The sequence below is a fragment of the Pangasianodon hypophthalmus genome, chromosome 14, assembly GCF_027358585.1.
Source record: "Pangasianodon hypophthalmus isolate fPanHyp1 chromosome 14, fPanHyp1.pri, whole genome shotgun sequence".
In the NCBI taxonomy this organism is placed as follows: Eukaryota; Metazoa; Chordata; class Actinopteri; order Siluriformes; family Pangasiidae; genus Pangasianodon; species Pangasianodon hypophthalmus.
This window is the reverse complement of record NC_069723.1, coordinates 9,975,512-9,990,376: the sequence shown is the minus strand read 5'-3', so window position 1 is coordinate 9,990,376 and position 14,865 is coordinate 9,975,512. Positions and strand designations below refer to the sequence as shown.

The 14,865-nt window shown below is 38.5% G+C and overlaps 1 protein-coding gene across 2 annotated transcripts; it reads right to left on the bottom strand.

The window, feature by feature from the left end:
• Positions 1-3,185: 3,185 nt before the first annotated feature.
• Positions 3,186-12,854, bottom strand: tbcela (tubulin folding cofactor E-like a). 2 transcript variants are annotated; one of them, XM_026924668.3, is made up of 9 exons: positions 12,740-12,854; positions 10,575-10,717; positions 10,156-10,330; positions 9,879-10,018; positions 9,573-9,754; positions 8,301-8,557; positions 7,431-7,557; positions 7,229-7,345; positions 3,186-6,099 (listed from the first exon to the last, which is right to left on the bottom strand). In XM_026924668.3, exons 3-9 carry the CDS (start codon positions 10,292-10,294, stop codon positions 5,775-5,777), a joined length of 1,287 nt encoding a protein of 428 aa, XP_026780469.1. In that variant the 5' UTR covers positions 10,295-10,330; positions 10,575-10,717; positions 12,740-12,854; the 3' UTR covers positions 3,186-5,774. The 2 variants fall into 2 exon arrangements, with proteins under 2 accessions (XP_026780469.1, XP_053095856.1); XM_053239881.1 differs by lacking the exon at positions 12,740-12,854 and adding an exon at positions 11,818-12,657.
• Between the last annotated feature and the right edge of the window lie 2,011 nt (positions 12,855-14,865).

Sequence of the window (14,865 nt, the reverse complement as noted above, 5' to 3'; positions counted from 1 at the left end):
TCACCCTGGTGACAGAAATAAACACTGCATTGTTCTCAAGTGGTGGATCTGAAACATCTGAAGCATATTTTGGAGAAATTGCAGCTACTTAATACTATTAATGATTATATACAGCTATACAGCAGACCTCCACAGAGATATGCTATATGGCCAAAAGTTTGTGGACACCTGACCATCACACACATATGTGATTGCTCAACATCCCATTTCAGATTTAGTCCCCCTTTTGCTCTTATAATAACCTCCACTCTTCTGGGAAGGCTTTCTACTAGATTTTGGATTTGTGCTCATTCAGCCACAAGAGCATTAGTGAGGTCAGACGCCGATGGTGGGTGAAGGGGGTCTGGGGTGCAGCCGGCATTCCAGTTCATCCCAAAGGTGTTCAGTGGGGTTGAGGTCAGGGCTCTGTGCAGGACACTCGAGTTCTTCCGCTTCAACCTCAGCAAACCATATCTTCATTGTTATGCTGGAACAGATTTGGGCCACTTAGGTCCAGTGAAAGGAAATTGTAACGCTACAGCAGGAGTGTCCCGTCTTATCTGGAAAGGGCTGGTGTGGGTGCAGGTTTTCATTCCAACCAAGCAGAAGCCACACCTGAGTCTACTGAAATCCCAGATGAACTGATTAAACAGGTGGAATCAGGTGTGGCTCCGGATTGATTGGAATGAAAATCTGCACCCACACCAGCCCTTTGCAGATAGGACTGGACACCCCTGTGCTACAGCATACAAAGACATCCTGTACAATTGTGTGCTTACAACTTTTTGGCAACAGTTTGGGGAAGAACCACATATGGGTGTGATGGTTGGGTGTCCACATACTTTTGGAGCTATAAGCAATCCACATTACACTGTAGTACACCATGAAACATACACTATATTACCAAAAGTATTCGGTCACCTGCCTTGACTCACATATGAACTTAAGTGCCATCCCATTCCTAACCCATAGGGTTCAATATGATGTCGGTCCACCTTTTGCAGCTATTACAGCTTCAACTCTTCTGGGAAGGCTGTCCACAAGGTTGAGGAGTGTGTTTATAGGAATTTTTGACCATTCTTCCAAAAGCGCATTGGTGAGGTCACACACTGATGTTGGTCGAGAAGGCCTGGCTCTCAGTCTCCGCTCTAATTCATCCCAAAGGTGTTCTATCGGGTTCAGGTCAGAACTCTGTGCAGGCCAGTCAAGTTCCTCCACACCAGACTCTGTCATCCATGTCTTTATGGACCTTGCTTTGTGCACTGGTGCACAGTCATGTTGGAAGAGGAAGGGGCCCGCTCCAAACTGTTCCCACAAGGTTGGGAGCATGGAATTGTCCAAAATGTTTTGGTATCCTGAAGCATTCAAAGTTCCTTTCACTGGAACTAAGGGGCCAAGCCCAACTCCTGAAAAACAACCCCACACCATAATTCCTCCTCCACCAAATTTCACACTCAGCACAATGCAGTCCGAAATGTACCGTTCTCCTGGCAACCTCCAAACCCAGACTCGTCCATCAGATTGCCAGACAGAGAAGTGTGATTCATCACTCCAGAGAACGCGTCTCCACTGCTCTAGAGTCCAGTGGCGGCGTGCTTTACACCACTGCATCCGACGCTTTGCATTGCACTTGGTGATGTGTGGCTTGGATGCAGCTGCTCGGCCATGGAAACCCATTCCATGAAGCTCTCTGCGTACTGTACTTGGGCTAATCTGAAGGTCACATGAAGTTTAGAGCTCTGTAGCAATTGACTGTGAAGAAAGTCGACGACCTCTTTGCACTATGCGCTTCAGCATCCGCTGACCCCTCTCAGTCAGTTTCCGTGGCCTACCACTTCGTGGCTGAGTTGCTGTTGTTCCCAAACTCTTCCATTTTGTTATGATAAAGCTGACAGTTGACTGTGGAATATTTAGGAGCGAGGAAATTTCACGACTGGATTTGTTGCACAGGTGGCATCCTATGACAGTTCCACGCTGGAATTCACTGAGCTCCTGAGAGCGGCCCATTCTTTCACAAATGTTTGTAAAAACAGTCTGCATGCCTAAGTGCTTGATTTTATACACCTGTGGCCAGGCCAAGTGATTAGGACACCTGATTCTGATCATTTGGATGGGTGACCGAATACTTTTGGTAATATAGTGTACATAGTAGTAAAACCATAATGAACATAATATAATAATGATGTAGTAGTAATATAATAGCAGACCCATGACTCTTGAGTCATGCCTTCATGGAAAGAATAGTACAACTCTGTTTTGTTTTTGTTTTTTTGTTTTAGAAAGCTTGCTAGAAAGGTTCACTGAGCATCTGGCTGATACTCGAAGTGTGCATTTCTACTTTCATGTGAGTGAACGTGAGAGGTCACATACTGTATGAAGCTCATGGGACAAATTAAGACTATGGTTATTTATAGCGATCATTCTTTCATCCTTAGTAACTGCCTGGTCACAGTCATTGTACATTAAATTAGGCTACTAGTTTGCTTATATTTCAGATAATAGAACCAAACAATTAACTAGAAAATACTGCAGGCAGGTGCACCCAAAAATTATAACTGCCCAAGTGGGATTAGAAAAACCTTGTGCATACTGTACCAATTATGAATTCAAGTGAATAAGGAAGGGGGAGCAGGAGGCAGGGGGTTTGGAAGCAACTCCATGTTAATATGGGTGTGATGGTCAGGGGTGCACATACTTTTGTGTATATTTCTGGAGCACTAAACAGATGCAGGTTCAGATAGTGACATTTCTAAAGCATAGTTTGTTCATGATTTGCTTTTATACAAACAAAACTTGGTTAACTATAGTAAATGTAATGTACTAAAACCATGATGAACTTTCCAAGGGTTACTGATGCCAAATGTGAAAAAATAAATCTCAAAGTTATAAACATCCCTTAGAAATTTAGTTTATTTTCCTTCAACTTTAGTGGAATTTCTTCATCATCATCCAGAAAATCACTGACAACTCAATGCAAACTTATTTAAGCAACAGCATATTAATTAACATGCATGTGAATTGGTGAGTAGTGGAAGCAAATACAAACCAGTCACGTTTGAACTGAAAGTCACACTGCTGTTTATGCACGGATAAACCATTCAGTCGGGTTTTCGGGGCTCATTCAATAGGCGGGAGTAAATTAGGTTGTCTTTTGTGTTACAATATAAGACCTTTCACAATATACATTCATCATAAACTTAAACAGATAATGAAAATTCTCTTTTAATAGTTAAAGCAAGGTTTAAGAATAGTGACAAAACAAGAGGCAAAATAAATGTGGCTCTGATGTAAACGCAACAAAAGTGACTGTGAAAAACAAATTAAATAAATTAATTTAAGAATAACTTGGACAATATAAAACATCCACCAAAACAAATGATTACAAAATAAACCAATTAACTTTTTTTTTTTTTTTTTTTTTTTTTACACAAATGCTTCCTGCTAGTGTAAATGAATAATACATAACAATTCCTGAATACCATTACAGTGCAATGATCAAAATCAACACAGTAGCATCTTTCGCATTATCCATTACAGTACCACTTAAAAAAAAAAGGGATCATTTTACAAACTTCCTGTTCATTTTAATGTCTGTCCTTAAACACTTTCAGTGTGAATTTGATTCACTTCCTTTCTGGCTTCAACATAGACGTACTGGGTACAAACATGGCAACTGTGTATACAATTTTATGTGTAGTTTAAAACTCTATTTACTGATAGCTGAACTAGGTTAACATCTGAATTCAAAGAATCCACTCTAAGTACTCTTTTTTTATTTAAAGGGAAACTTGTTTTATATGGGACAAGTCCCTTAATTAAATATTCTACAAAGCAATTAGCTTTTATTCTTTCTTCAAATATGATTATGTGGTTATACAGATTAATTCAAATTTCAGTTATTTCTCTAACCAACTACTCACTGCAATACTATTATATGCAATCTATAAGGTATAGAAAATGACCACACACATTACTTGGTTATGAAATATGATTTGGAGAATTGGGAAAAAAAAACAACAAAAAAATGTGTACCAATCACCATAGGTAACACCATGCTTTGTGTTCTTCCTAGCTAGAATTCCAAGATTAGTTCCTCACACAGACTTCCACGTATCCTCTAAGCTTGAAATTACCAACACTGAACTTCAGTTGTCAGTCTAATGACTACAGAGACACAAGAACTGTGTCTGTCATTAATAATATAAACACAGTGTTTCATTATGACCATTATATCATAAATGTAATTACCTCCAGAGTAATAATTTTTATACTAGAAAAACAAGAAATAATCTTCTAGTTCTCACCAAGGAGAATACTATACAGTAATCAGTATCCACAATAAAACAATAAGGGAATGTAAAGGAGTTGCATTGAAATGAAAAATGATTCAGTTTATAGAATTGAGATTATTCTAAGAACTGCAAATTTCATCCTTATCTATGGAAAATAATATAAATCTAAAGCACAGATCTAGTGCAATTTAACTGTAATTATTATAGAAATCTGCTACTCAAATGCTGACATAGTATTAATGTAAATTGTCAAGTTCTGATATTTACCTCCCACTCCATACAGCATTCTTAGCAATCACTTTACTATTTAAAGAAAAAAAAGAAAAACATTATTATACACTGAAAAATTCCTAACCAGCCTTTTCTATTCAACATGAAATTAAATGCACTTAAGATTTTTTAATGAAAACTATATTTGTAAAAAAATTCTAGTCATGCTGCTTTATACATCATAGATATTGTATTTTACTTGTATATGTAGATACTCTGCAGCATTGTCTTAAACTCCAATCAAGTCAACCAAACTGCAAAGAAATTAGGCAAATTGTCTTTGCAAAAAATTAAAAAAAGGAAAAAAATGCAGCTAAAATCCACTGCATGCTTGACTGCACTTTGGGAGGTAGGGCTCGTATGACAATATACAGTATTTCATATAATTCAGGTTATTACATACGCTCCAACCTTACACCCTACACTTTATATAAACATTACAGATGTACTTCTATTACTTTATAATGCCTGTGTAGGTGCATATTTCTTTGATTTAAAATGAGCATATAGGACTAACTATATTTTCTGTTAAAAAAAAAAAAAAAATCGAAATTGACCAAGTCCACTGTCCCATTTCAGCTTCTGTTTATATAAAAAAATCATAGAATATTTGCTTAGACTACACACTGATATTGAGGATTAAGTATCATCTATCTATTCACCTCATTTATCTTTAGGATGTCCCTCTTTATTATACTGTCAGATTACTAATTACTGTTAAACATTATGGCCTGAGAGTTACACTATACATATACCATCTACAAATCCACCATTTTCTCCTTATGACAATCACAGGGTGTGATGCCTTTTCTCCCTCCTGCACCAAACCACAATATAACTGGCGGCAGATGATTGTCAAGTTTCACAGGATGCACTTTTTGAACCAGCAAAGCTCTTTTGTGCTTTCCTTTTAAAGAAACAGGCATTTACTAACAGTTAAAAGCAAACCCCATTCATGGTCAAAGGCAACATAAATGAATAAAGCCATATGTGCGGCACGGCAACAAGCGCAGTGGCACACACACTGAAGAGCAATGTGAGCTGCAAGATGCCCTTTTAAACACAATGTAATGTCTCTGAATTCCAAGGCAGTCTGAAAAGCCTAGATTTTTTTTTTTATTATTATTTTGTCTGGAATCATGTCTCACACACATTGTGGAGTCACATTGTGCAGTGTTAGTATGGACACAAATTATTCCAGCACAGTTTCGTCTTGGTTCTTGTGCCAGTCAGTCATTTGGTCTTGGGCACCACCAGGATCCCGTCCCCATCCCGAATGCTGTACGAATGCAAGGCCCTTGTGCTATACTTCATCTCTTCAGGCCCAAAGGCTGAGTGCATGTCCTTATCAATGTAGTAGAGACGCATGTTACTGGCTGAGAGTCGCACCACTGTTTTCAGCTGCTTTTTTAGCTCAGCCACGGTCTGGTCCAGCCTGATGCTCACCTGCTCTACGCGGTCCTCACAGTGCACCGCCACCACCGCGTGGCAGCGGGGCCGCAGATCGATCTCAGCCAGTGGCGCCAGCTTCCCGTACTTGGTCACCAAATAGTGGTATCTGTCACAAAAAAAGCACACGAATGCACATTTACTAAACATCTATACATATATTTTCATGTTACAATCACAACTGTAATCATGTGCCTTTCAAAATTATAGACACCATTTACAAAAATAATAAAGAATATATAAAAATGATAACACATTCAGTGATTAATATGTTGTACAGAATTATTGAAAAACATTGGACCTCATTTATCAAGATGGAAACAAACAAATTTATTCTTAAACAACAAGTACCCTGGGATTTATGAAAATCCAGTTAGGTCAGAAAAACGTTTGTATATATTACAAGAGCTTTTGAGTTTGTGTGAATTCACTTATAAGGAGACTCAGTAATGTGAACCTCAACTGATAGGCTTCAAATCATACAACTGCCATGAATTACTGCAGTTTCATACATGGATTATGCTGTCAAGCTTAAATAGCTTATTTCTTTCAACTGCACACACAAACTTAACAAAAATTTTGTGAAAATCAGTTGTTTCATATTAATGAACTGAAAGAAAGAAATCCAAAACAAATTCATAAATTAAGACAAATAAGACTAGCTGAGTATGGAAGAGTATGGAGTAGCTTACACACTGCAATGGCTTCCATTAGTGGAAGATGCTTGCAATGCTAAGGAGGCTCTAACCGTTTAGTTGTCATTTTGTCGTTTTCAGCTCTCAGTGAGCTTTGCTTTTATGAAGCTTTGTGGGCGTCACTAAATATAAATCAGCTGTGCTGTTAATGCGTTTGGTAATTTTTCAAAAACCACTGATATTCGATTAAGCTTCAAATTGACAGAATAACACTGAGTCTTTTTCTCACAGACTACAGATACAAAGCCACAGGCTTTGTATTAACTGAGGCTCTTGATTTCTGTCTGCATGACACTGCTACTTCCTGCATGAACTGGAATCACATTTTTCCCCCATTATGATGTCTAATGTAAACATTAACTGAAGCTCTTCACCTGTATCTGCATGATTTTAATGAACTGCACTGCAGCCATGTGATAAGCTGATAACTGCATGAATGAGCAGGGGTACAGGTGTTCCTGTTAAAGTGCCTGGTGAGTGTATGTTATAACTGAGCTCCAGCATACAGGTACTGAGCCCCTCCCTGTATTGAAGGCACTGTACCTGTTAGGCAGCTCCTCTTCAGAGTGATCCCGATAGTACCGGATGAAGAACCTCTCAGCATCCTCACGTTCTCCGTCTGTAACAATGCTCCCGTTGAGGCAACCCACTGAAGGCAACCTGAGGCAGGAGCACAACGGTACTTGGAGTCCTACAGGAAATGGCTGAACTTATACAAGTAGTAGAATGCTAATGAGACACTTACTGAGCTATCATGAGACTGCGCCTCTCTGTGTTAGTGTAGGGCTGCAGCAGAGGAATGCCCTGTAATCTCACCTCCTCCAGCTTGGGGAGAAAATTTAACTTCTCTATGTCTTCCCATTGACTGAGACCTACACACGCATGCATGCAATATCAGAGATAGTTGGGTAAAGCTGTATATGGGTTAAACTGATTTACTGTATATGGGTTAAACTGATTTACTGTATATGGGTTAAACTGATTTACTGTATATGGGTTAAACTGATTTACTGTATATGGGTTAAACTGATTTGCCAGCAGAACAGTAGTGTTGCATTTAAAAAGGAAAAAAAGAAAGACTGAGTTCAGCGATAAATAATGTTATATCTATCGTTGCGAGATTATGAGACAGAATCCCAGCAATGCCAAAGCCATGCTCTCTGGTTGAGAGGGATGACATTACTCTCTCTCCTGTCAATCAAAGTGAAAATAATAACATAATCTTGGGTGATATCCTCTGAGTATGTTTAGCTGCCCTGTCCATGTAGCATGAGCAGCAGTTCCAAAAGATGCAGAGGTTGATTTCATGTGTCTCAGACGAAGAATATGTGAGCCCTCATCCTCCCCGGTTACTAGGTGCCATGTAATAGGGGCGAATGAGCGGTTGGGAATTGGTAAATGACCAAACTAACATCTATAACCACTTGTCTCCGATCAGAGTTTGTATTTGTTATAAAAGTACTCAAATCTCAGTAAATTGTATTCTGACATAATTTATCATTATATTAATATCATGTCTCATATTTCCCATCCCTGTGGAGTGCAGTGATCAGTTAAAGCTGAAAGCTCTAGCATTACAGAAAGATTACATGATACGTTTTATCAGAAACTATACCCGAGTTGTGCAGATTGATGCTACGCAAGTTAGGAAAGAGCCGGCGGAGATTGTCCTCTGAGTCATGAATGGAGTTCACGTTGTTGTTAGCCAAGACGAGAGTGTCGAGAGAGGGGAACATGGTGCCGAACTTGCGCACCTCGCTCCAGTCCTGCAGATTGTTGTCTGTAATGTGCAGCAGCCGCAGTGAAGGACATGGAGTGGCAGACACCGTCACAGTGCTGTACTCATTAAGGCACAGGAACAGCTCCTCCAATCTAGAGGACACACATGGATGCAGGTGAGAACTTTACATTTTTTATGGTCAGCTAAAAAAAACAACGAGTAACTACCTACATGAACAATATAGTCATCATAAAAGGATGGAGACTGAGTTCATGTTTGTTGTTAAAAGGCCCTGACCTTCAGCAGCAAATCAATAATTTCCAACAGTATTGGAAGCAAGATACAGTCACAATAATATATTGCGAAAACCTGAACAGTTTCTTGCAGAACACTGGTATGGTGTCAGTATCAGACAGATATTTTCTGTACATACATTCTATAAATCTAGTAGCTGATAAACAGAATGAAAATTTTTTTTATTGCTGAATACATTTACATTTACACTTTATGATCAGTAGCCCAAAGCCTTAGCCCCTGAGACACCACTTACCAAAACAAAGCTCACTGGGCAGTGACCTAGTGGATCCCGATGTCATAACAAGGTCATATCACCCCATTTTGTTAACCAATCTTTTGACCTTGCAGTATTCCATGTTTGTGAACCTGAGGAGCTTTCCTTCATATGCTCAATATTCACTGTTCAGATCAGCTGTTCAGATCATCTGCTCAAATGTTCATCTATCATGGAGAGTAGACACAAGGAGCCCCCTGTTTAAACAGAGCCCCTACCATGGCATTTGTCTCCTCCTCATGGGCATTATATAAAAATGGGGTGGTGAATATCACCTGGGTACCATCTTGTGTGTGCGCACACATGCTGAGACCTTTCAACAGTCATAGCGTGACCATATAACACTGCATAGTGATATAAACATGATTTATATAAGTCTATAAAGCTATAAAACCGCTCCCAGGATGTGGTTTTAACTGAGACTAAGCTCATCAGTAAACTTTTAAGTTCAACTTTGTCCAATGAAACAGTAAAGAACAGTCTGGAGAGCATAACAAAATCTATTGATGCTACTTATATTCAGTACTCTCAAGATTAGATCATAATGATTTTGGTCAAAGAAATGCAGTATATTGGGAGCTCTGTAGAAATCTTACTCAGGCATCTCGCGTGTGAAGGCGTGAACAACATCCCAAGGAATCTGAGTGTTGTTGAGGACGAGGCGGCGCACTCTAGATAAAGCCTCAGCACAGTACGACTCCAGCACTGCGTCACTCAACGGGTTTGAGCTAAGGTTCAGGAAGTCCAGGTTTGGAATGTTCATAACAATCTTACTGATCTGAACAGACAGAGTTAAACATTAGACACTGTAACAGAAACTGTACTGGTTATGAGTGGCAATGAGTTGGCATGTTTCATACTGCCGTACAGTCATGGCCAGTGCAAATAAACAAGATTGCTACCTCATGCCAGTCTTGGAGTTTGTTATGAGATAAGTCCAGTTCAACCACATGAGCGCAAAAAGCTGCGATCTCTCCTTGATCCCCTGCATGGCTAATTCCACAGCCATTCAAGACCAGCACACTGGGCAGGTTCAGTCGGTCTGGTAGGGTAATAAAATATACGACATCTTGATTCACTTATCTCTAGACTTTATACTAACAGGCACTGACTGAGCTCATGTAACAAGAATGCTGACTGACTTTCACAAATGGTTGTCAGTGTCTGACTTAGTCATACCTTTCATAGGAGATCCCTGATGGCCAGAAGGTACAACCACCCCCATGCCAGGGCCCCGGCGGTAGGGGAAGTTCTCAGGGCTGTATTTCTCACTGATCACCTGCATAAATGTGCGGCCTTCCCCCTCAGGTGCCTCCATGGCCCTGTCCCACACACCCCACCAACTGTTGCTCTGCTGCGATGAAAAAGCCAAAACAGAATTACAATACTCTTAAAAACAGATTCTCTTAATATTTACTCACTGCTTTAAATACACACAGCTCAGTAAGCCTGTTTCTTAGTCACATCTTGAGTTCAACTCATAAAATCAGCACTGTACTAATACATCAAGTCTCAGGAAATATGGGCTGTTTCTTGTGTGCATTTATATCTGTCAGCAGTTCTTAACGTAGCTGTCGGTACTTACAAAATAATCTCACCTGTTGTAATGTGCAGTTCTACAACTGTGTAACAACCTGCAGTGGCTGGTCACTCGTGAAGGAGTGAGCGTCTCCTGAAAACCCACTCTGCTCACTGTACTCAAAGGTGTGATTAGATATAAAGGGAGGGACTGTAGATATTCCTGAAAAACAAACATGGGATCAGTCTTCCTGAAACAAATGCTAACTTTACTTGTGTTTAAGATATGTGCAAATAAGAAACAAACTTCAGTTCAGGAAAGCCACTAGGTTTCAGAACTACAGTCACGGGGAAGAAGAAAGTACACCGCCCTTCAATTCTAACTTTTTATTTATCAAGGCCTCAAGCAATGTTGTAAACAAGAGTGGGCCAAAACTGTATTTTACACTGAATTTTTTTATGTTGAGAAGCATCTAGAGTGGTACCAACCCACTTTTTCCATTGTTGATTGAATACAGAGTGTTGGTTGATACCCAATTTCAACAACATTTACATTTATCTCATTAGGCTGACGCTCTTATTCAAAGTGAGACAACTGAGCAGTTGAGGGGTCTTGCTCGAGGACCCAATGCCTTAACCACTGTGCCACCAGTCAGGTGCTAAGTCAGTTGCTAAGTAATGCAAAACAACAAAAGTAATTTGGTATGCTTTAACAAATGCTGTAACTATGCGCAATGAAAGAAATGCGTTGTGTCAGTTAACAATATGCAATCACAGAATAAAGTACTGTGGATCAGACTTGAATGTTTTTAGGTCAGTGCTACCCCCATTGATACTCAGCGTCAGATCTGTACATCTCTTCTGTCTCAAATTATTGAATGAATCTCTCCTGAACAGTAAATATGTGAAGGTCAAATTAAAACATGGTTAATGATTAGATTATATTACACGGAATACTGTGAAAGAAAGAACTACCTCCGGTCAGTACCACTCACACTGATCCTCAGTGTCAGATCTGTACATCTCTTCTGTCTCAATTTATTTAATTAATCTCTCCTGATCAGTAAATATGTGAAGGTCAAATTAAAACATGGTTAATGGTTAGCTCATATTACACTGAATATGGTAAGAGAAAAAAAAGAAAGAAAAATGAGTTAAATCAGTTTACATCACATGGGATAAGGTAAAAAAAAAAAAAAAAAAAAAAAAAAAAAAAAAAAGGATGACACTCATTTAAAAAAAGAAAGAAAGAAAGAAAGAAAGCTTGAGATGGAATGGAACTAAAAGACAAGTTTGACAAGGGACAAAGGACAGCGGTGCCACCTCACAGCTCCAGGGTTCCCAGAGTTCTCCCCGTGTCCATGGGGGTTTCCTCTGGGCTCTCTGGTTTCCTCCCATCACTCTAAAACATGCCGGACATCAGACTGGCATGTATATATTCCCCACCTTGCCCTCAGTGTTCCCAGGATAAACTCTGGAACCCCCACAACTCTGACCAGGAGAAAGCAGTTACTGAAAATGAATGAATGAATTGATGAATAAATGAATGAATGAAAAGCTATACACTGATTCATATCTTGTACTGTAGAAATGTAATCAAGTATTGTGATATATTTTCCATATCACTCATCCCTAAATTGGATAGAAATCCAGTGCCTTCATTTGAACAGCACTGGACTGGACTAAAACAATATTACAGTCAATACTGTCACTGTCCTTTGATTCTGTCAATGACAGCTTGACATTTCTTCGCCAGATATTCGGCTTGTTAAAATAAATAAAATAAAGTTTTTTAAAAAAAAAAACAAAACAATGCACTGTAGCCTAATAGACGAGTTACACACGTGTGAAACAGTAGCATCGTTAGCTAGCATCGTGTTTCAGGAACGCTATCTTGTCCTACTAGGAGAAAGCTAACCAGCTAGTACCTGACAACTGAGCCACATTAGCTTGGCATGCTAACAAGTCTACAATCCCTACAGCTCGAGTTACAAATGCATGGCCAGATGCTGCGCGCGCGCGCGCGTGCGTGCGTGTAAATTATCACACAACTGCCAGCGCATTTCAAACAGAAACATTTCCGAGCCACTGGAGCTGAGCTTTTAGAGAAATGACCCGCACGTCACAACAACAACACCGATTTCATACAGCAGACCAAAAAAAAAACAACAACAAAAACAACAAAAACAACAGCCAAAATACATATTAATTAAGTGGGACTAATAGTAACCAAAGATATATTTACTGTTATCGCTGACACGTTCCGCTTTGCTCTTGTTGTGGATGTTGCAGCCGTTACACTGAGCCACCTGCACAGGAAGTGACGTCAAGCCTAAAGAAGTGACGCCGTTCTACAAAGCTAAAACTGGATACAAAATAATGTAACGTACATTTGATTTTAAATTGAATTTTCCTTCACAGAAAATACCACTTACATAAAGCCAAAAGATGGAAAATCCAAAACATTTTAAAATTAATCAATTAACCAATTAATTAACTAATTAAGTAATTAATTTAGGTTTTTTTTTTTTTTTTTTTTTTTTTTTTTTTTTTTTTTTTTGCAAATTTCTTTCTGCAAATTTACATCACCAGTGAGGCATATTTCTAAAATATATAAATATTTCATATTTCTACCTTTACATTTATACATTCTCCAGAAACAAAGGGTACTAAACTGTCCCCTTCCTTGTCACTGAGGTGGTACCTTAAAGTACCTTTAGTACACTTTTTACCTGTAGAGTTGTATATAGGAGTATAAGAATTTAATGATTTTGAAGGGGAAATTTTTTTAATCTAAAAAAACAAGCATATATTTGGCAATTGTTGAAACATTTGGCATGTGCTGTACAAATATATTTACATACGAATATTTTCATCAACATTAAGTGGCCATGATCTTAAAATAATCATATGGGGTGACAGTGATTTTCCTTCCAAATAAAATGTTTCCTTAATATGCTTAACATTTTGACAAATTATTACAAGTACAGTAATATCTGTAGACAAATATACATGCATTGTGCATGAATTAGTGTAAGTCATGAGCTTATATTTACATCCTGTAACTGAACTGTCTCCCTGTTCTTACAGTTTACAGACTTGTACAAACCCATAAAACTAATAAAAAATGTACCTGGCCAGTATCTACTTGAGCACATGCTATCACTGATTAATATTTCAGCCATAGAACCTATATATTTTATTTTGAATTTTAATACAGTTATATAGCATCATGTAGCATTGGTTATGCTACATGATGAATGATTACACCAAATAATGACAACACCATGCATGGTTTGATGAGTTTAACTCTAGCATACTCTATCACTGATTAATATTTCAGCCATGGAACCTATATATTTTGTTTTGAATTCTAATACATTTCTGTAGCTTCATGTAGCATTGTTTATGCTACATGATGAATGGTTACACCAGATGATCACAACCCCAAGCATGGTTTAATGAGTTTTGGTTATTTGTTAATGATTAATATTTCAACCATAGAACCTATATATTTTATAGGTTATTGGTTAAATATAAAATATTGGCACTTTAAACATGCTAAAAAAAATTCTCCTATTCATTAATTAGAACTACAATAGGGCAATATTTTATTGAAATAGTAAGAAAACATGTTGAAAATGGAGAAATTAAACTGTAATAAAGAATTGTATGTATATAAGTCATGAATTGAGTATAAAAACCAACCAGTAAGAGCCAAAGGAAGATATACAGTGTATCTATCTTAGACAGTGGTCGCACCACATGATATTTTCGAGTTCATTCAAATTTAATAGGCACAGATTTGACTACCGAAGCAAAACAGGACTTCACAGCACCAACGTTTATTATGAAATTTATAATGCAAATATAAATGTACTGATACAATTTAATTTTCATTGTTTTCTTGAGATTTTGAGATGAAAGCCATATGGTAACTACATTGCAGTAGTGAAAAAGTGAAAGTTTTCCAAATTTGACACAGTCTTCCAAACCTTCTAAATGTTTCCAAGGATACTTCAGTAACCACTTTATCCTGGTCAAGGTAGCAGTGGATGTGATGCCTATCCTGGGAACACTGGGTTTGAGGCAGGAATCATGCCTAGGGACAACTGAGCATAGCCAATCCACCTACTGGCAGGACCTGGAGGAAACCGACACAGACACAGGGAGAACATGCTATGAAACTCTGCACAGACAGCAACCTAAGCACAGGATCAAACCGGGAACCCTGGAGATGTGAGGTGGTAATGCTACCTGCTGCCCCACCACACCACACTTTCGTAAGCACACCAAACAAAGTAGAAAATTGGTCTATTTATAAAGAAAAAATGATTCAGGTCTTTCCCTCTCATTTCTAGTTAGTGAGGG

What these genes read in the sequence shown, in the direction of transcription:
- tbcela (XM_026924668.3), bottom strand. Translation starts at nt 10,294, where the DNA reads ATGGAGGCACCTGAGGGGGAAGGCCGCACATTTATGCAGGTGATCAGT. An exon ending in CATCAATCTGCACAACTCGG is followed by an intron (nt 7,558 to 8,300) that starts GTATAGTTTCTG and finishes ATGCGTGTGTAG; the next exon opens with GTCTCAGTCAATGGGAAGAC. An exon ending in GAAGAGGAGCTGCCTAACAG is followed by an intron (nt 6,100 to 7,228) that starts GTACAGTGCCTT and finishes TTTTTGTGACAG; the next exon opens with ATACCACTATTTGGTGACCA.